Source organism: Acomys minous (genome assembly GCF_964271855.1).
Source record: "Acomys minous genome assembly, chromosome: 10".
Lineage (NCBI taxonomy): Eukaryota > Metazoa > Chordata > Mammalia > Rodentia > Muridae > Acomys > Acomys minous.
The window spans coordinates 45,138,605-45,160,857 of NC_140491.1; the positions used below are offsets into that span (position 1 = coordinate 45,138,605).

Genomic DNA, 22,253 nt, shown 5'->3' on the forward strand with positions numbered 1-22,253 from the left:
GCAGGCTGATATTTGAAGCCATTCTCCTCAGAAGCTGTACTATTGTGTCCTTTTGCAGGAAGTTTGAACTGAATGATATTTGATCCTTCACGAAAACCTAACTTCTAACTTGGACTTGTGAGCCCACTCGATGCTGGCTGGGGACCCTCTTAGGCGTCTGTTAGGAGTCAATGCTCAGGCTTGTTAAGGGAGGCATTGAGTCAGGGAGGGGCATCAGTGCCAGGGTACCATTTAGGACATTTTCACACCACGTGGCCCCCTTCTTTATAGCACATAGGACTTGTGAGGTCCTGTGTGCACGTTTCTATAGTCACTGAAATGGAGGCATCAAGGCAAGGGCAGCAGCAGCAGCCCCAGTGAGCACAGGGACCTCCGAGAACAATTCTAGCCTCCCAAGCGGAAAGTGGTGAGTTGCAGTGGGTATTTGGTGATCCCAAGAGCCAGTGGGCCTTTCGTGGGGGGCTCCACTGTCTGTGAAGCACAGCCAGGCATGGAGGCCAGCAGCCATCCTCTAGTGAAAGCTGAAGTGAGGGAGCGGCTCGTGCCGACAGACCAGGCTCACGGCAGATAGGGAATGTCCTTTTGACATATGCCGTAGTTGAGCTTAAGCATGAGGCTTGCATTGAGTGTGTGTCAAGAAGGGCTATGCCGGTTGGAGGCGTTGTGAGCACAAGCCCCGCCCCTTTCTTCTTGCTGGCTCTCCTGGCAGGCCTCACCTGCTCGTGCTGGTGCCATAGAACACTGTTGCACTGGGGTGCTCACACGGTGTTCACGGGAGCGTATACCAGTGTTCACAGATGTTTACCCAGGTGCTTATAGGCAACAGCCCTTTCTTTCCCAGGGCTCTCCAGATTAGAAGTTTAATGTCCAGGGCTGGCAGGCAGGTGGGGATCTGGTTTTCTTGTTTGTAAGGTCACCAGGTCCCTCCCTATGTACTCACCAACAGTAAAAGGGAGTCTGGAGTCTCTCAGAGGGTACTGACAGCATTCAGAGGGCCTTAGTCTCCTGGCCCATCATGTCCCAAGCTCCCACGTGCTCATCCTGTCCCTGTGGAGTGTAAGGGATAGAAACTTAACCCACAGCACAGGTTGGCAGCTGCCTGCTTCTCTGCCTTCTCCTGCCTGGCATCTGGCCTCTCAGGAGCTTCTCTTTCCTTGCTAGGACCCTCAGTGTGCCTCCGAGTAGGCCCCAGACCTCCTTCCTGGTCCTCTTTCTGCTTATCCAGGCTTAGCTAGGCATGGGAGCTTGTTGCTCTGTTGCTCAGCTCAGAGGTGACGTCCTCTCCATGTGATTGCCATGACGTCACATCTGTGCGCTTGCCTCATGGACCTGTAAGCCCCTTTGGAGCAGAGCCTTCCTCAGCTGCCTGGCAGCTAGCTGCCTTTGAGCTAGTGTCCCGAGCCTCTCCCTCCTTGCCTCAGGCTGTTTCTCTCCTTTTCCTTATTTGTGCTGCTGGTATAGTCCTCTGTCCTCTGTAAGAAGGAGGGGTGGTGATGGGTGTGCTGGCATGAGGGGACGTGGAGCAGTGTGTCAGGTGTGCTGGCATGAGGGGACGTGGAGCAGTGTGTTAGGTGTGCTGGCATGAGGGGACGTGGAGCAGTGTGTTAGGTGTGCTCCTGTGTGCTGGGAGAGTGGGGAACGTAATGAATGAGAGCCAGTCAGGCTTGCGGGCCTCTGGAGCTGAACTTCACGCCACAGGACAGCTAGCTCCTCAAGGATGACTCATTTCCACTAGAAGTGCTGGCACACAGCAGTTTCTAGATCTTTCCACAAGAGATACTTGGTTCTGATAAGACGACTTCCTTCCTGCAGCCCCTTTCATTCCTCACATGGAATATTTTTAGGATTGCGTTATGATTTGATTTACACTTCCTGTGTTTATAATTCTTTGTGTGTGTGTGTGTGTGTGTGTGTATTCTGCACTTATTTTCTGCAGTGTTATCAGATAGGTAGAGGGAGTCGTGGCAGCTGACAAGGGTATTTTTCCATAATAGTCTAATTTTTCCTTGTACAGTTCATAGAAGTGACTGCTGTGAGGTTGACTCGCTGTCTCTCAGGCTTGTGAAATCTGGAGGAACTTTTATTTTAGCCCATTGTATTCTGCCAAAATGGCCATGACAAAAGCACATTCACCAGACTGGGCAGCTTTTGCAAGAATTTCTGTTCTCTTGGTTTGGGGGCCTGGAAGTCCAAGGTCAAGGTGTTAGCAGGGTTGATCTTTCCTGATGTGTATCATAGGTAGGTGGTCTTATCAGTGCCATTTCCCTAAGCCGTAACTTCTGCTTACAAGGACACCAATCCTGATGGCCTTACTTAAACGCCCTTTATAAAAATCTCATCTCTGAGGTCACATTCTGAGGTCCTGAGGCTTTTGATTTGAGGACATGAAAGGGTATTGCTTAGCCCTGAGTATATTCTAGAATGTGTGGTGTGATTGATGTCAGCTCCAGTGCAGTTGGTGCCTGGACACCCGTGCTGGGGTTTAGCACCAGCTGTCACTGGCGAGCAAGTCTCTGTAGCCTTTGGCCTAAAACTGGGTGCTGTGGGAGGGTTGTAGAGACACTCTCAGTGCCTGCTCCCAGAACTTAGACTCAAATGCCGGATTAGCTGAGTGGGCAGATGGTTACACAGGCGACAGGCTGATGTGTGCAGAAACGAGCTCAAATCCAGTTACGGAGGAAAAGACTCTTTTCCCTAGTCAGATGCAAATGACTATGGCATAGCTGGTGACCATGGCTAGCCCAGAGGGTGCAAGGTCAGGTGTCCCAGTCAACTCTCAGATTGTAGTCTGTGGAACCTGCCTTGTGCCATAGCTCAAAAATCCCATACTGCTGGTCCCACCTCAAGAGGAGTTCAGGAAAGAAAAGATGTTACAACATGTTCTTTGCTGGCAGTGCTCCCGTGATAGCGAGCACCATCAATCCCGTGTCCTGAGGTTTGGCAACTCAGGACTTACCCCACATTCCTCTCCCTCGGCAGCCTTGCCCATCTCTGAATGAGCCAGCTAGACATTCAGAGCACAAGCCAGACCCGCTGCGGGTGTTGCTTTGGTGCTGTCCCTTACTTCTGCCCATTACTGCCTGACGTGGTGTGCAGGGGGTGTAAGTGTGCAAGCCTGAAGGCTGCAGGTTGGGGAACGGGGTTTAGCTCTGATATGCAGGCAGTTACATTTCTCACAAGGGATCTCATCTATCTGGCAACCCATGACTTGGAAAGGACCACAGGGAGCAGAAAATGTGTGTCTAGATTTACCTCCCAGAGTCTACGATATCACTTGCCCTCCAATGTGAGCAGGCCACACTTGTGTTGCTTCCCAGACTGTCCTTCATCTTATTGCTTCTTAGAGGCGCCTTGTCTCCTTAAGTCAGTCAGAGTCCTTCATTTTCAGTGACTGTTTACTTTGTGTGCAGTGACATCTGCCTGCTCTTTTCTGCACTGAGACAGGTTGGCAAAAGAAGGAATATGGCCAGAATCAGCTATAAGTGATTGGGAAACAGTACGCTCTCTTGTCTTTTGATTGGTGACCGGCAGATGGCGCTGTGACCAGAGACAGCAAAGCTGACATTGATGGATCCGCTTTGGGCCGTCCCTCTGACCTTTCTTAGTGGAACCCTGCTGTCTTTACAGAGCATTTTCCACAAAAGGTCACATTTTTGTGATCCTGCCTCAGAGTACACTGTGGTCAGGTGCACGGCCCTTCCTTGGGGAGGCTGCCTGCAGCTTATGTAACCTGCTCAGGAATTCACGCTGCTGCAGGCCCGCCAGGAACCTGGCACGGAGCCTGGGGCCTGAGCCAGCTTGCCCCCTCCCCTGTCTCAGCACTTGGTCCAGGGCTTGTAAACATCTTTCCATCTGGCATGCTCCATCTTGCTGCCCTGCCTGGGCAAACCACAGCCACTTGTACTTTGTCTTTATGGTTGTTGGCTTTGTGACCAGTTGACTGGGCTTGTGCACACAGGTGAAGCCTCCTCAAGAGGTTGCACAAATAGCACCGTTGTTTGTTGTTTCTTACAGTGGGTACAGCCAGGGAAAGCACAGCTGCCCCAGCAGACGCCCTGGGGATGGACCTCTGTTGGGTCTGCGATTGCATGGTTTTGTGGTTTTACTTTTTGACTTTGCCGTGGACCTAGAATTGGGTCAGGTCCTCACCTGCGCTGTCACTCGGCACCGTATTGTCTCAGTTGTGTTTTGTTGCAGGCAGTGTCTGCTCACCTTTTACTACTCTTTGTTCATGGCTTACCAGTGTTGTCACCATCTGGAGTCGTGCTCAGATCCGAGGGTGACCATGGCAGCTCTCCTTGATCTTTCTCCTAGATAGTCCCACGAAGCCGAGTTGGACCAAAGTGTCACTTCCGTTTCTCTTGGGGACATTTTAGTATTCTGATTGTTTTGTTTAGAGGATTGAAGAGGAGTTTTGGGTCTCACTTGTCAGTGCCTGGCACACATGGGGAGGAGAGTGGGAAGGGACTGTCTTTAAGACGTGACTCGCCCAGCTCACGTGTTGTTCTTCCTCAGCCTTCTAAAGTGCTGGGGTTGCAGGCACATGCTATACACTTGGCTTATATACCTGCCTTTGCCTTGAAGACTCAGTTGCTCCCCTGGTCCCAGGCCCCATCATCCTAAGATCCAGCTGAGGGTGCAGATGGGCCTTCCTGCAAATAAATGTATGGAAATAAGATTTGGTCAGGGTTTCCAGACTGTTTACTCAGACCACAAGAAAGAAAGCCACGTAGACCTTTCCATGGCCTTCGCACCAAGATTCCCCTTTCCAGATGCTTGTGCTTTTAAGTTAATTATTGAATAGGATAGCTCACTTGGTTGTTTATCAGCGCGGACGTATGATCAGCTCCAGGACTTGGATAGATACGGACACCCGAGGATGTTCAGGTCCCTTATAAAACAGCCAAGTGTTTGCATACAACATGTGCACATTTCCCACATATTTAAAAAAATTATTTATTTTTATATGCATAGGCGTGAGGGTGTCAGGTCCTCTGGAACTGGAGTTACAGATAATTGTGAGCTGCCATGTGGGTGCTGGGAATTGAACCTGGGTCTTCGGGAAGAGCAGCCCATGGCTCTTAAAACCACTAAGCCATCTCTCCAGCCCCTCCCGCATATTTCAAACAATCTCTGGATTACTCATCACACTTGCTAATTCAGCGTAAGTGCCATGTAAACAGCACTCCATATTGTTTAGGGAATGACTAGGAGAAAAAAGCCTACATGTGTTCTGAGGCTGATAGAATCTGCAGATAGGTAGTCTGCAGGTACGGACAGGATAGAGCTCATATAAAATGAAGCTGTCACAGACAAGTAGATTTGTGAGTTCTCTTTAATACTCCGTAGCTATACACTCTGTGTAGTAAAGTTGCTGTCCATCTTACAGCTAAAGAGTGAAAGGTTCCAAGACGTTAAACATTCCGGAGTAATGGGTGCTTCTGGTGAGCTGGGGGTCAGTGCAGCTGTTCTTGCGCTCCTAAGGTGGGCTCCGTGACAGACTCTCAACATCTGGCACAGTACTTAACCACACAACTGTGTCCACCACATGGAACTGTTTCAAATGAAAATATTCTAGAATCCAGAAGCAGAGGGTCAGGGTATTCTAGAAAAGTATGTGTTAAAGCCAGAGGACCAAAGTGAGGTCTGTCTTAAAGAGCAGCTTCTGGGGCCCCATGTCAAGCACAGTGTTGTTCTTCTCAGTCAGCATGCAGAGCACACTGTTCCTACAAAGACTGATTGATAACTGATATTGAGTGGTTCATTATTAGACCTTCTTGTGGGTGACAAGAGGTCACCAGATCACGGTCTTGGCTAATAGGCCTCTTTTCAAAGTCTGGCCTGTTGTGTTGGTGGTCCTGTGGGGGGGGGGTGGGACGGTTGGTGGGTGTCCTGAGAAAGGGGAGTCCTGAGATTTCCCCAGCTGTTCATGAGTTGATGAGGATGGGACAGGGAGCAGTGCTGCTGTTCCTGCTGTTCCGTGGAAGTTCAGCGAGAAGCAGGAAGGGAGTGTGTGTGTGTGTATGTGTGTGTGTGTGTGTGTGTGTGTGTGTATGTGTGTGTGTATGTGTGTGTATGTGTGTAGGAGACATTGTCAGAATATGGCACAGCATTGCTCAGTGACAGATCAGTCTTGTTGACAATTCCAGGAGAATTTGTGACCTTGTGAATGACAAATATTTGCAAGCAGGCGATCACACAGGCCCAGAGGGAGCTGCCCCACCTGTACATGCCCTCCCACTCCTGACTTGGACAGAGTTGCGATACCTGGGTTGTGAATCAGATGTTTGTGTGTAGCTGAGTGCTGGCCAAGGTAGAAGGTATGCTCAGGACACCTAGCCCCAGGAAAGATATGGGGAAGAGGATTGGACTTGAGAGGTGGCCACAGGATAAGAATATTAATAACTTGGCTGGGCGCTGTGGTGTATGCTGTAATTCCAGCACTGGGGAGGTAGAGGCAGGCAGATCTCTGTGAGTTTGAGGCCAGCCTGGTCTACATAGTGAGTCTAGGACAGAACTAGGACAGTCTAAGGCTACACAGAAAAACCCTGTCTAAACAAAAAAACAAAACTAACTAACTAACTAACTAAAATTAGTAACTTGAGTGAGTGGAAAGGGAGTAGAACCCACTGAGAACAGAAAAGGTGTCTGCGTTACACCCCCCTGTGCCTGGGGCTGGGATCTCCTGATGCCCCTGTTTCTACCCAGTCAGGTCCACAGGCCCCTCCTTCCCAGCAGTCCTCTTCCATTCCCACACATGTGCGTGAGTGGGTCCCCTGTCTGCCCTGGCTTCCTGAGACCTTGCTCTTCAAATATTTAATCTCTTAAATATGTATACAATTTAAGAGCAAGACCAGCTTAAAATAGGCCTTACTTTGCCTTTCCCATCCCCACCCTGACCCTGGTTAGTTACTTCTTATCTTCCCGGGATGCCAGTGGATAATAGGATGGGATTGGGGGCACAGGGCTATATTGGAGGGCAATATGGAATCGACCCTGGCTGAGAAGGCTAAAGCATTTGAAGGGTAGTCAGTGTGAGGCATGAGGGTTCAGGAGAACATTCTGGAAGACTATCTTTGATTCCAAGGACTATCTTTGGTTTGAGCCCCCTGCTGAAGAGTCAAGGACTCCACAACAGGAAGTAGAAGGCTTAGGGCCAGCCTGCCATTGGTTGTTGGGAGCAAGCAGGGCTCTTGGGTCTTCATTCCTGATTCCTGATAGTGCCAGGACCATTGGAGATGATGCCTGTGTCTTCAGCCCAGCAGGGTGGGGCTGGGAGGAACCTGTGCTTGTTTGTCAACAGGGAGCATCCCTTGCAGGCCTCTGACTGGACTGTTTCCTGGTAGATAGCACAGTGTAAACAAGTTCTGGGTCTGCCCAAAGGCCGTGCTTCCCAGCCTTCCTGCCTAGGCATCTGGTTCTTGTACTCTCTGGACCTTCTGTGGATGGTTTTCCTAGTACAAGGATGATGGAGCTGCCACCTGCACATTCTCATTCCTGGCTGGAGGGTACTGATGTCTGGTGCCACGCTTGCCACTTAGATTTGTCAAGTGCGATGCTTTCAAGCCGGTCTCTTGACGGAGCATGTCTGCACTGCATAGGCAAGCCCTCCCACACGGCATGGTGTGCAGCTCTTGGTGTGGGCTGTGCCATCTCAAGGCTGGATCCAACTCAGTCAGCTTGGGACTCCTGGGGACCCCTGACAAGACACTGCTGGCATTTGGCTTTTCCTCTGCCACCTGAGTGACAGCCATGCCTCCTTGCCACTGTGGCCTGGTGCAGGGGGGCCTTTGGAAGCAAGATGGGACAGGGTATACCAGGAACCCACTCTCGCCATGGTCTACCTATAGCTCTATCTGTAGATTCCTGCACCCTGCTTGTCTACGTTGCCACCCACGGTGGCTTGAGGTGTGCCTGAGGTAGGATGCCACAGCCTCTGTTCAGATCATAGAGACGGTTCTAATACTTCCTTTAAATGTCACCTCCAGGATCCCTGGGCACCTGGCAAAGGAAACAGCACCAGTGGTTGTCTGTCTGTCTGGGTCTCTGTGAACCCCTACTCCTCTATTTCCCAAGCCCCTACCCCCTCATGTTCTAGGCTATGCTCAACAAACAAGAGGACAGCAATAACCAGTGTTGCTGTGGTGTGAAAACCAAGGGGCACTCAGTGGAAACGTGGAGGCTTTGGATGAAAGGGAAATGTCATTACAGCCAGCTGTTAAAAGCTAGACGAGAGACCACAGATGTCTTCCAGCACAGCGCCCTGTCTGAAGGGTGTGGCCCATCCCAGGACAAAGGACTGTGGTCTTTTGGCATGCTCCTTCTGTGGAGATACCATGGGGGCCCCAGGGAGACGGTCAGTGAGGTGCTGACTACCTGCCCCCGTGATATCTTCAGATGTGCATTTCCAGTGGGAATTCCTGGCCACAGCTGTTCAGGGGCCAGTCCACACCACACACACTTCTGTGCTAAGCAGTAACCTGTGCCTCCTGTTTTCTCTTTCCCTCTCATACTAGGTGAAATGCTATCACAAGAAGTTCCGCTCAGCCACTCGTGATGTCATTTTCCGCCTGCAGTTCCACACCGGAGCTGTGCAGGGCTATGGGCTCCTGTTTGGGAAGGAGGAGCTGGACAGCGCCTGCAAAGGTGAGTGAGTGTCGGAATGTCAGAAGCGGTGTCCTTCCCTACCTGCCTTCCCGCTTGCTGGTGGAGTTAACTGCCAACCTAAGTACAACTGAGTCAATCTGTGGTCGGACAACTCAGAGAAACCAGGAACCAGAGGTTCACACTCTGTATGAGGGCGTTCTGTCGCAGCTTTGGGATTGGCCTTGCACTGGCTGGGCTGGAAGGACAGGGCTGGTGTGTGTGTGTACATAGAGGGATGTGGTTCTTTTTTTTTTTTTTTCCAGATGACCGTTTTCCTGACTACGGCAAGATTGAATTGGTCTTCTCCGCCACACCTGAGAAAATTCAAGGTAGGCAGCTGGCAGAACAGTGGGCAGCTAGACTCTTAGCTCAGGCTCGAGTCAGTTTTGAGGACCTCCCTTCTTCGCACATATTTGGGACTTTTTCTGCCTCTGTCTGTCTGTCTCTCCCTCTCCCTCCTTCTCCCCCTCTCTATCTCTGTCTCTGTCTGTCTCTCTGTCTGTCTGTCTGTCTGTCTGTCTGTCTCTCTTTCTCCCATCTTGGCACATATTTGGGACTTTCGCTTTCTCTCTCTCTCTCTCTCTCTCTCTCTCTCTCTCTCTCTCTCTCTCTGTGTGTGTGTGTGTGTGTTGCTGCATGGGACCTTATGCATTCTAGGCATGTGCCCTACTACTAAGCTTGGTCTTGAATTAAAATTTTTTAAATAGTATATTAGATAATAAGGGAGTGGCACTGAGACAATAACACTTACTGGGGACTCTTGTAGGCTGGGGTACCTGCTGGTGGCCCTGAGGCTTCACTGTCAACTATGAGGCAGTACCAAGTGCTTGCTTCTCCTCCCAGAAAAGGTGTTTAAAAAGGATTGCCAGTACAGTACACTAAATGTCCATGTGTTTCAGAAAATTCATTTAATAAGAAATACTTTTTACTACTGTATAAACTGTTACAATCTGTCACCAGGCCTCCTGTGTGAAAAGTCTGAAGTGATTACTTTGTAACCTAGACTGTGACCTCTTGGTCATCCTGCCTCAGCGTTCTCAATGCTGAGAGGGATTGAAACTGTGTTACCACACCTGGCTACACGATAATCTATCTTGACTCCCATTTTTTTAATCACTTAGAAAAGTTATCACTCATTTTCCTAGGCTCATTGTTACAGAGTTGGTTAGAAACCATTAAATAAATACAAGGCTCACTTGTTAAGATTTCCTGTGGCATTTTTGAGATGCTGGTCTTCCCCCAAGTAACAGACTTGTTGTGCCCCCAGGATCGGAGCATCTGTACAGTGACCAGGGAGTGGTGGTGGACTACAACACAGCAGACCCCCTGATCCGATGGGACTCCTACGAGAACATGAGTGCGGATGGAGAAGGTGAGTGCCGTTGCTTCCAGCAAGGAGGTGCAGGGCAGAGGTAGCATGTCCCTGGCTGGATCAAGCAAAGCCCTGCTGTAGCTTGCAAGGTGACGATCACCCTGCATCCTGTAGTTTTGAAGGCATTCAATGGCTCGGGCTTGCTGAACTTAGATCAGGGGCTTTTCAAAGCTGTAGTATGTGGAAGGGTGTGGTCAGAGTCCTCCTTACTGAAGCTGACAGTGTGTTCTGCTATGGCCTGGTGCCTTCTGTCCTTTCCTTCCTATGCATGCTGGGGACCTCCACGTGTCCGGCAGGGGCAGTGGTGGCACTGCTCATGTTTCCTTGCTATCCAGGTTGTAGGCAGACACCCAACATCTGCTCACCCACAGAATGTACACTGTGGCTCTCAGTGACCCACAGAACGGATAAGGAATAAAGGGACAGTCGTCTTCTGGGACTACTGAGAGGGGCCACTGGGGTTGATTTCTCAGAAGTGGGCATCCAAGTTTCTTTGGTTCAGGGGGTGGGGGGGGTGTGCAGCTTGCAGAACTTGTTTTTCTCTTTCTGGCACATGCATTCTAGGAACCAAACGCTGGTGGTCAGTCTGGGTGGCACTAATTAATTAGAGGGTGCAGGGGATGTTGGCCAGGCAAACCGTTGCCTAGGTTAGACCCAAAGACCCATGTAATGAGGTACCCTGTAAGTGGCTATGCAGAAGGGCCACCAAAGACCCACTGGGACATTTCATTGGGCTGGCCTCTTATATTTCTAAGCTGCTGACTGAGACTCAGATCTGCTTAGGGAGAGATAACTGAAGTCATTTTTGTCAAGTTGGCTACATTCTGAAGTAAGACGCCAAGCACCAGCATCTGGAATTATCCACACAAGCATCGCCGCCTTGTCTGTCACAGAACCGAAGTCTAGGAAGATGGCATCTGCAGCCTGTGCTGGAGAACAATTCTGTGTCCGTCTCTTTGTACTGGGGAAATCGCACGCCTTTCTGTGCTTTGGAGGGGCTGAAATTTCAACAGAAGGAATCGCTGGAATTCCAGATCCATCTGGATCTGAACTGGCGCCAGAGGTGGAGTGTGTGAATGTTCTGGGCGTTAAAATCGAGTGAAATTGGGAAGTGAGCAGGCAGGTGTAGACAAGGCGATCCTTTCTAGCTCACTTTCTTCCCAGCGTGAATCACTCAGATGCCTAATCCTTCAGGTGCCAGCATAGAAAAACAATTACAGTTGAACACGCTCAGAAAACTTAGCACTGCGCCTCAGAGACCCATATTGTCCATCGGTGTCGTTAAGAGTCCCTGGCCAGTTTCATTCCTGCAGGATTTTTATCTTGCTATCTGATAGTGTGAAACACAGCCCTTCCCATCAGCCATGCACACTGCTGCCTTCTATTGGAGACCAGTGACAGGTGGCTCCTGCAGGAGTGAGTGAGTGAGGGGCTCAAGGTGGGAAGAATAAGGGACACTTTGGAGAATGGGATAGGGGTGGGTACCAGTCCAAAAAAAAAAAAACCCCAAAAAACAGAAAGCAAAAAAACTGGACCTGGGAAGGGGAAGAGATGGTGACAGACAAACCTTTGGCTAGATTAGAACCAGAGGACCATGTAATGAAGTAGCCAGTGGTTATGTATAGGGACCACCAGAGACCAGGGATGTGTGGTCAAGAACTCTTGCTGTAGTTGTGGCAATGGCATTCTTTGTGTGATGGAAGTCAAGTTACTTACATAGAGATGGAGCCAGTACCCAAAGGCTCAGTTTAAAGGCTTGTGATACCAGAGCTATCAGTCCATGGTCACCTCGCTTACATTGCTTTGGCTCATGGCAAGCATTAGAAGAAGGGTATGGCAGAGCTCCTCACTGACTTTTTGGAGGCAAAGAGAGAGAGGAAAAGGCAAGGGAGAGGACTGGGGCTTTAAAGGCATGCCTGGAGAGACTGTCTCCCCAACCCAGGCCCCTTTTTCCGTGCTGTCACAATCGGAGGCAGTAGTCAGAGACCCAAAGACAGCCGTTTCACACATACTCCCATAGCTTGCTGGCAGCATCTCGCTACTGTTTCAACCTGTTGAGACGTGGTAACCAGAGTGTCACAGCTTTGTGTCTTGCACAGTTGTGGGGGCTGGAAATGCAAGATCGGTGAGCCAGCAAGGTGGTGTTCTCTTTAGGTCTGGTTGCGTAATGATGCCTTCTTGCTGTGCCTTTATGGCAGGAGGATGGTAAGAGAGCTCCCCAGAGTCCCTTTGGTCAGAGTACTATACTAGTCCCTTCACAAGGGCTCCCTTCCAGGCTTAGTCACCTGCTAATGCCATCTCACTGGATATTGGAGGACCACAGACATTCAAACTATAATAGGTATTTGATGTGTTTGTTGAGTGAATAACCAGAGGAAACAGTTTATCTTTAGGTATTTTTTTTCTGACAGTTCCCCATGGGGGGGGGGGGATTTTTCTCTCAGCGTCTCTCTCTCTCAAGCCAGGCAGCATCATCAGGAGGGAGAGCTTGTACTGTAGGCTGCGTGGTCTTGAATTTGGGGTGTCCTCAGGTGCCCTGGCTGGTAGCAAGTGGATGAAGTTCTCTGTGTAGCCGAGGCTTGGCTCTGGGTCCCAATGGACACAGTCAGTGCTCGGGCACATTGCTTTTGAGCAGCACCTGGCTACAGTCAGCTCAGACCGTTGAAGGATGGCACATACTCTATAAAAAATTGCCCTGGCTCACACCTCACAGATTGTCCTGGGCTGGGGCTCCCCTGGAAACAGTGTTCTAAGGCCTTGGACTGTATCAGTCAGCTATACCAATGTAAAAGTCAAGCTTAGAAAATAGGTTCAGAAGGACAGAAGGTGGAGAAAGAAATAGTAGAGTTTTATTTGTCCATTGGAAATCAGTTTATAATTATATATCTGTATCTTTTCAAAATAATGCAAACTATCATTTAAAAGAGCAGCACCCACGTTACTGCCCAGAGACAGAGCAGTTGCCATTGCTGTACCTTAGGGCTGGTTTCTAAATGGCACACCATGAACACAAGTGGTTCATACTGGGGCTAGCCCCAGCACTCTCAAAGCCTTGTTTTTCTACTTACCCTCACTTGCTTGTGCATGTGTGCACCAGTGAACAGTTCCTTCCAAGTCTTGCCGTGTCATGTTCTGTTGCGTTAGACAGGTCACCACAGTGCATTTGATCCTATCACTGCCACCCTGTGGGGCTTCTGTGTTTCCGTTGTTGCACCCAAGACCAAAGCCAGCGCAGACTAGAAAGATCCATTCCCATGGCTGGAAAGTGAGTGCTTTCCGATGCTTCCCCCCCCCCCATAACCCTCGCATCTCCCCCATACTCCAATCCTCCTTAGCACCTCTCAGGCATTGACGTTGGCCTCCTGTGTCTACCTCCAGGCAGTCCCTGGCTCCTGCCAGGGGTCTGCAATCCCTGGCTTGGGGCCCTGGACAGAGCCAGCCCTTGGCAGGCAGGAAGCGGAGTCTCGGCTACATTTCTTGCCAGGGCCCAAGCCTCAAGCGGCATTAGTCCTGACAGCTGTCGGGAGCTTTGAGGAGTAAAGGGAGCTTTGGCAGCCTTTGAGACGTTTTTCTTTTAGCTGAAAAGATGGGGTATTACAATGCTCCCTTTTACCCCTACCCCTGCCTCTAGTTTCCACTGGTCTTTAAAAAAAAAAAAAAGCTGGAATATTGACTTAAGCTGCATTTATCTCTCGGAATTACCCGCTGCCCTGGAATGAGCCATCACAGCTGCCTTTAGTAGGGGCTCATGTTAGGAAAGCTCTGTCTCTTGTGTCTGAGCCTGATGCCCCACTTTCCACACTTAAGAAAGAAGCCATCCCTGAATCTGGTCCAAGGGGAGCAAGAGAGCACACATACCCCATCTCCAGCGTGGGAGTGTGTACATGGCCTTAGTTATTTTTCTCCTCACGGGTCTCTAGTCCTGGTGGGCAGTGGCCTGCTCTGCTTGCAAATTGTGGGGCCACTGGCCTTCCCAGGTACTCACTATAACCCAGGAAAACGGGGGAGAACGTGCTCCTGTGGCAAGGTGCCAGGAAGCTCATGGTGTGGGCGTGGCGGCCTTCAGTAAGCCTGGCTGTGCTGGTTCATCTTCATAAGAACCTATGAGCCCCGTTTAGAGATAAAAGGAGCACCAGTTCCCAAAGAAAACAAAGAAGATAGGAGCTTCAAGGGCCCTGGGAGCCGCCTGGATTTTACTGTTGGCAATGACAGGTGCCCCCAAGAGAGTTGTGCGGTGTTCAGGATGGTGTGGGACAGAGCTCTGCCTCTCTCTTTGTGACACTTGTGCTGGGTACCATGGGGTGGGTTGCAGTCTCATAACGCAGAGTAGATGGGGATTGCTTATCTGCCTGGGAGGAGCAGAATCAGTTCGGCTGTGATGGGCTGAGGAAGGTCTCAGAGCAGCGCTTGGCCTCTGCCCTTGCATGTAATCAGCCGGCAGACAGTAGACAGGGTGTGTCGCCTGCCACACACACAACCCCTTCCGTGCTGGTGGCCTCATCTAGGAAGACTTACACTCCCACCTCGTCCGAATGTGTGGGGTACTCTTGGGGGGGGGGGAGGTGCTGTTCCTGTTGTTCTGTCTTATGCTCGCTCACCTGTTCTTTTTTTTTTTTTTTTCTGACGTGGGCAGTCTAGACTTGCTTTCGCTCTCACATTGTTGGGCCTCGAGCCCTCCATTGCTGTGTGCATGGCTCTCTGCAAAGCCATCTCACCTCCCATTCATGTTCCCACAGTGTCAACGTCACTGACCACAGCCCCTTCTAGGTGACATGTGTTTTCTCAGATGACCTGTGATTTTGCTCTGTTTCTATTTGTTCTACAGACAGAATATTTGTTCTGTTTCTATCTGTAAAATTCCTAGGTGGTCCTAAGCATGTCTTTGGCCAGTTCTCTGAGGAACTCGTTATTGTGTATGCATTCACAATAACATACGGCCCGTCCTCCCTCAGTGTTGGCAGGAGCTGGTTCCAGGACTGTGCCTCAGACACAAAAATGCATGATGCTCATGTCCTCTTCTTCAAAGTGAGATAATACTTGCATATAATCTTCACACATCCTCCCATATGCTTTAGCCATTCCAGGGTTTCTTAAAATGTCTCTACCACAATGTAAACCCTGTGTAAATAATTGTAAGCTCATTGAGGAAAAGGGAACACACACATGCGCTCTCTCTCTCTCTTTCTCTCTTCTTAAAACAGTTTTTTTTTTTTTGGTTTTGGTTTTTTTTGAGACAGGGTTTCTCTGTGTAGCCGTGGCTGTCCTGGACTCGCTTTGTAGACCAGGCTGGCCTCAAACTCACAGCAATACGCATGCCTCTGCCTCCCTAGTGCTGGGATTAAAGGCGTGCACCACCACGCCCGGCTATGCCAGCCCCACTCTTAAAGAGCCTTTCTCTTTCCCCTCTTTAAAAATCAAGACTACACTGCTATCACGCAAGCCTTAGAGGTCACCTTTCATTAACTCCATGGCGTCACACGGGGTGGGATTTTGGCTATGTTGCAATGTGAGAGGTCACAGGACAATGGCTGTCAGTAGTTCCCTGAACCCTGCAAAACCACTGTTCACTGTTGAGAGCCATAATCGAGTCATGGATTATTGACTTTTGAAAATGGAGGCAACCTGTTGGAAAAGGAAGTGTGATGCTGAGACTCCTAAAGGACAAGGGCCAGGCCCTGGCCCTCTATCCCACCTAGAATACGTTTATTATTGTTGTTGTTTAATCCCTGTGGGACCAGAGAAACTGTCTCAAAGTGTAGGTCACCCTGTCATGTTGTATGAAGTGACCGTGTGAGCATGGCAGTGAATGCCCCTAGGATAGTAGCACTGAGATTTGAATGTATTTGACTTTTGTCTTTAGTTCTCAGTCTCCAAGCTATGGGTCTTCCCTCCTCCTAGGAGGAAGCAACACCACCATTTCCTGAGATGCCCTTGGGTACTTCACTGTACCTTTTAGATAAGGTGCCTTGTGCTTGGCAGTCTGATGGAGGTTGGGTGGTCTGTCTGGGCCACTCCTGTTACTGTGTCTTTGTAGAGTCCAGTATTCACTCTCTTGTCACTCTCCTCTCTGCATTACAATCACCATCAGCATCTCCAACTTTCTCTGATGACCTCACCTTCTTAATTCACACACATACAGTGACTCAGCCTTTGCCCTGTTCCCAGGGCTCTGGGGAGCTTTGCACTCCAGTCTCACCTGTGAGACTAGCTCTGCCCATGTCTTTCCTGAGATGTGAGCGTGGGCATGGCTCCTGCCACACAGCTCCTCTTCTCTTGCGGCCTCACATTCTATGCGAACTGTGTGTATGGAAACCCTGGTGTTGTAAAAGCTTGCTCTGGGGGCGCCTTCCTGTTTCCTGCCAGGAAGGTACAAATGGCTGCACAGTGCTGTGCCAGGTCCACCTGCCTGGCTCTCTTCTCCTCCATGGGAATACTCTCCCTCTCAGTGCCGGGAAGATGTGAGGCTGCAGCTTTATTTACTTATTTAAAGATGTATTTATTTATTATGTACACACCGTTGTGTCCGTATGTGTGCCTGCCCTCCAGAAGAGGACACCAGATCTCATTATAGATGGTTGTGAGCCATCATGTAGTTGCTGGGAATTGAACTCAGGACCTTTGGAAGAACAGCCACTGTTCTTAACCTGTGAGCCATCTCCCCAGGCCCCCCCCACCCCCCGCAGCTCCATTTTTTTTTTTTTTTAAAAACAAAGCCTAAGCTGTGTTTCTCATTTCTGTCAAGTCCAGGAAAGAATTGACTACATTTGCTCAGTGGGATGTAAAGCAGCAGAGAGAAGAAGCATTGATAAAGGAAAGCTGGTGCCCTTCCCGCTTGTGTATTAGTTAGCTCATGTGTTTCCAGTTCCCTGGAGCATCTACCTCTCTCGCTCATCTTTGCCTGAAAGCTGAAGGCTCAGGCAGCCTTCTCTTCTCCTGCAGGTTTAAGATACATCGAGAAAGTACTGCAGATCAAGTCTGTGGGGCTGTGTCCCATACACTGTTCTTTTTGGAAACTGCTACAAATTAAGGAGTCAGAGGAGAGGAAATTTGTGTGAATGCCCCCTGCCTTGATTCTCAGGGCTGCATCTCCAGCGCCGCCTCTGCGCGTGCGTCCTGCAGCTCTGGAGTGGGAGATTCCACCCACGTTCCTGTTAGCGTGTTCGCTTTATGGAGGTGTCTCCTGCTGCTTATGGTGGCGTGGTTTGGGAACGGTGACATTTCGAGGGCCAGTAGCTTTCTGCCTGTAGTTCTGCAGCTTTGGGGCCCCATGCGGGTACTCAAGGGGCATCCTGTTCCCATCCCCCATCCTCCCTCAGCCTCTGGTCCTGCCTTTATCTCTTTATAGTCTTCATATGTGCTTCTTATGTACAACTCTATTTGAAGGTTGAGCTGAGTCTTTGACAGTTGGAAACCACTGCCCCTGTGTGCTTTTTTATTTCAATAGCTCAGAGTTGAAATTGGTTTTTGTTTGTTTGTTTTTTGGTTTTTTTGTTTTTGTTCTTGTTTTTGTTTTGTTTTGTTTTGAGACAGGGTTTCTCTGTATAGCCTTGGCTGTCCTGGACTCACTTTGTAGACCAGGCTGGCCTAGAACTCATATCAATCTGCCTGCCTCTGCTTCCTGAATGCTGGGATACAGGTGTGTGCCATCAAGCCCGGCTGTTTTTTGTTTTTGTGGGGTTTTTTTTACATCTCATATATAAGACCTGTGATATCAAACACACTGCAGCATTTTAACAGTCTTGCCTTCCCCCTGTAGGGTCCAGGACTGAGAATAAAATCAGTTTGAGTCTCAGAGGTCCTGTGAAGGGCGGGGCTTGAGAATAGAAGGAAAGGTCAAGGCAGGGAGTGTGCTCTGCACTTGAAGTAGATTAAGCCGGTACTGTAAGACTTTTTAAACCAGCAAACTATTAGAGAGACTCAAGGTTATTGTAAGGGCAGCATGTGATGCTGTGTAAAAGGAGTGAGCATCCAGGGACCCTCAGACCACACTGTGAATGGGAAGAGCTTTGTCTGCTTTTGTGCTCCTTTCTTCACAGGTGCTGCACTGTGTGGAGAGTGCTCTTTAGATAGCACAGAGTGCTCAGGGCCTCCCCCTCCCAGCCTTAGACATGCACTGATGTCCTGCTAGAGGCTCCTTTGCCTCCAAGGAGAGCTAGTGTGGAGGCCTATTAGCCAGGAGACAGGTGCGGCCCCTTTGCTGTGTGAACCAGGGTTGATCAGAGCAAGTTAGAAAGAACTGATGGATATCTCGGTCAGAAGAGAGTGGGGCTGGAGCCACAGAGAAACTAGGCTGAGATTAGAAGCTTTTGGCTTCAATGATGAAGGCCCCAAGACATGGGCCAGGAGCACAGAGAAAACTGTTGGCCCTAGGGGCTGAACGCAGCCCCTATGAACAGGGGAGGCAGCCTCAGAAATTCTCTCTTTGCTTGTCTTGCCTGTGCTTGGCAGTTGTGGCTGTTTGACATGTTGCAGGTTGGGTGGGTATTTGTGTACAGTAAGTTACTTCCGTATCCCAAGAGTGAAAACAAGCCCGTCTGTCTGTCTGTCTTTCTTTTTCTTTCTTTCTTTCTTTCTTTCTTTCTTTCTTTCTTTCTTTCTTTCTTTCTTTCCTTTACACACAGTAATGTATTGTTAGCAAGACAGGTGACATCAAGTTCTTCAATACTTAATTATGGGAAACTGAAATAATGCAGAACTCATGGTGGTAACAGTCTTAGAAAAATTGACTGTGGGCTGGAAGGATGGCTCAGAGGTTAAGAGCACTGACTGCTCTTCCAGAGTTCCTGAGTTCGATTCCCAGCAACCACATGGTGGCTCACAACCATCTATAATGTGATCTGATGCTCTCTTCTGGCCTGCAGGTGTATATTGCAGGCAGAGCACTATATATAATAAATAAATGATAAGATCTTTAAAAACAAAACAAAAAAGAAAAAGAAAATTAGACTATGGGTAAGGGAAGGAAGTCCCAGGGGTTCGTGCTACCCTTGGTGTGAATGCGGTGCTGGCCTGATGTGTCTCCACTGTGTGAGGGAAGGGCCTGATGCCCATGGAAGCACACAGGGTGCTATGCGTGGAGAAAACAGGAGCTATCTGGACCCTTCCCGCTGTGGAGGAAGGAGTCACTGGCTACCATGTTGGAGAGACTCAAGGCTTTCAGTTTCGTGATGTCATAAGGAGTACTACATGCAAGCTCAGGACTAGAGAGTCAGAGCCAGGGAACCAATCAGAGAAATGCTCCAGGAGAAGTCACAGAGATCCTACGGTAGGTGAGCTTACACCAAAGCTGATCACAGATATGGGCGCAGGACTGCTGAGGCCCAGGAGTGACCAGGATCGGGGACGTTGGCTGGAGAACAGAGCACGCTGAAGCATAGGCTTCTGGAGAATAAAGGAAGTTGGATGATGAGTCCTGATTTGGGGCAGCTGTGGAGAGTGGGTGCCCCAGTGGCTGGAAGGACATTGGAGTGCGACCTGCGGGGGGCTCAGTGTTGTGGGCTGCAGGAAGCCAACTGAGGAGGAACAATCTAGAGATGATCAAGGGGTGGTAGAAACAGAAGACAGGGGGTAGGGTGGGGGTGGGGACAGGCCAGAGGGATTAAAATGCTGGTGGTTCCACCCGGGAGAGTCAGAACTCTCTACAGAAGACACTTTGCTGTCATCAAGGTCTAGAACATTCCCAAATGGAGCCTTATACAGTAATAGTCATTTCTGATTCTGCTCTCTCTGGTTCCCGGAAACCATTCATTCTTTCTCTGCACTGTCCCACTCTTGGGATTTCACATCAGTGGAACCTTCGGTCATCTGTCACTCACTCCGCTTGTCCCAAGTTTTCAGGGTTCATCCCCATGTGCTTCGTGGCTGACAGTCCACTGAGGATCACACTGAGGTCCTTAGCCCATGTGCATGTGGGTCATCCGCACTCTACACTTATGGATACTGTTGCTATGAGCAGGCTTTTGTATGTGTTGCCATGAGGATATTATTACATCTCTGATATTATCAGTTACTCTTTTTACACTTTTATATCTTCGACTGTCTTCTTCCAAATGCCTTCTCTCTTGCTGGACTCCCACACAGGAATCACACTGAGCCTTTTACAGCTCTCCTGGCCTCTCAGCCAGCCACTTTCAGAGATAATTGAGAAGCCCACTTCAGCCTTTACTTCATTAGATATATGATTTCATGCACAGGGCTGCAACTTTGCAGAGGTTAAAGGTTGGGTGCCTTTCAAACCCGCCCCCCGCCCCCGGGACCACAGAGCTGCCTTCTGGCCTGACTTCAGCCAAGCTTCAAAGGACCACGTTGTCCCACGAGAGGTAAAGGCTAACAGCCTAAGCAGGCCCATGTAACCGAAACCCACTGCTGGGGAATCTATGGAAACTGAGAGGACTTTGGCACACCTGCCTAGTGGCCACAGCAGGACTGGAGGCCAAGTGGAGGCTGGTCGGGGAAGACTTGGGGCAGCTCATTTATAAGGTGACCAACATCCTCTGACACTAAGGGCACACCGTGCCTGAGTAACCTGTGAGAAACACTATGAGAAACGCAGAAAAGAGACCCCTTGCTGGTGTAAACGATTTCTTGCCCTCCTTCTTGTTGCTGCCCTAGAATGTTGATTTTTCCAGCACAGGTTTGGGATATATAAATTATGTTCAAGAGTCTTGTGCCTTGGAAGACTGGACCCCAGCATAGTTAGCTCCGACTCAGGGAGACCCCAGAAGCTCTAAAGGACACAGGCATTCATTTCAGTCCCTGAGCTATTCAAACGTCTCTTAATCTTTCCTTTCCTTTCTTGCTATTGATGTGGAGTCTTTGGAGGGAAAACAAGTTGTGATTAGCAAGCCCCCCCCACCCCACCCCACCCCCGCTTTCTTGCAGTGCCTTTGCTTGACTTACGGTATGTGTTACTCAATACCCTCTCCTGAATTCCATGTCTTAATAGAACTTCATGCACAAGGACTGCCTTCTGTCCTATCGTGGAGGAGATCCTTTCTCCTGAGGGTGAGCGGAGTTTAATCTTGAGATCTTGTAAGCCGCGTGTGTGCTTCTTTTGAGGTCTCTGGTGATTTATTGGAGATAAATCTTGCCCTCTGCCTGAGCTCACAGCCCGGGCTTGTCCTGCCTCGCTGAGTGGCTGGAGACATTTGTAAGGGTTCTTTCTCATTGTGCTGTGGGGACCTCATGGAGTCAGCGGGGCTCCGATCGCCTCCGTTTGCTCTGCTTAGAGCAGAGGCACGCTGTTATGCCCTGATGACAGCCTCCCGCCAGAGTGCAGGGGCACTGCCCAAGCCCACCTAAGTTGAATAGAATCAGGCCTGAGACGGAAAAGGACCTCCTTTGGAAGCCACAGAGGTATGCTGTGCTGCCATTAATACTGACGCCATCCTTTCTGCCACGTGGAGCACACGGAAGACAAGCTGCTGCCAAAAGGAGGGATGTCCTGCAGGGGGTTTCTGTCGGGATCTTTTAAAGAAGGCAAATAAAGGATAAAACTGGTTCTGAAAATGCTTGGGGTGCTGGCCACTGGGTGGAGCGAAGGCCTCAGGACCCGCCCCTCAGCCTGCCTGCAGAGTTCAAATTTCACTAAACCTGATTGCACCAAGCCCCGCCCTCACGTTTACATTGCTTGGGCCCTCTTGGGCAAAATCAAAGTTTCTCCGCAGCCAAGGTTTTTAACTTTCTGCACTAGCTGGGGTGGGAGGCAAGGTGCCCTGAGAAGGTGGGCGGCACCCGGGGGGGGGGGATGCTGCTGAAGGCATTCTTCCCTAGAAGTGGCCCGACACTGTAATGAAGGAGTGGTTGAGAGTTTAGCAGGAAGGTAAGCAGTGAGAGTGCTTGCGCCTGCCTGCTTGTGGCTTTCGCGAGGCTCCAGGTGTGTTCTCTGAGCCTTGCCAGCTCACTCCTGGAGGGAGAGATGATGCTGGTCAGCGCTGCTGCGTACAGTGGAATGTGGAAAGGATCCGAAGCCCTTGCTTGACCTGTCCTGCCGGACTGGTCTAGGAATGCTTGCAAGCCCGCGGAGTCCTCCATACCCGCCTCTTTGAGGGAACCGCTCAGGGCGCCCTGAAGCCGAACGGTCTGTTGTGAGGTGTGTGTTCAGCTCTTTTGCCAGGCTCTCTGGCTGGTCTGCCTGGGTGGACTCTCCCAAGGCTCCTGTTTTCTCTTTCTCTTGGGTTGAATCTGTTTTCTGTTTAAACTGTCTTCAGGGAGCTGGGAGCGGAAGGTGCTAGGA

The 22,253-nt window shown here is 49.9% G+C and overlaps 1 protein-coding gene across 8 annotated transcripts in view; it reads left to right on the forward strand.

The window, feature by feature from the left end:
• TNS3 (tensin 3) overlaps positions 1–22,253 on the forward strand; it is a 413,668-nt gene that overhangs the window by 136,162 nt on the left and 255,253 nt on the right. For all 8 annotated transcript variants that reach the window (XR_014782789.1, XR_014782790.1, XR_014782791.1 and 5 more), the window contains 3 exons: positions 8,517–8,646; positions 8,910–8,975; positions 9,914–10,018. Coding sequence is in view for 5 of the 8 variants with exons in the window: in XM_084800091.1 (XP_084656217.1) it covers positions 8,517–8,646; positions 8,910–8,975; positions 9,914–10,018 (301 nt within the window). In the remaining 3 variants the exon portion in view is untranslated. The remainder of the gene's footprint in view (positions 1–8,516; positions 8,647–8,909; positions 8,976–9,913; positions 10,019–22,253) is intronic.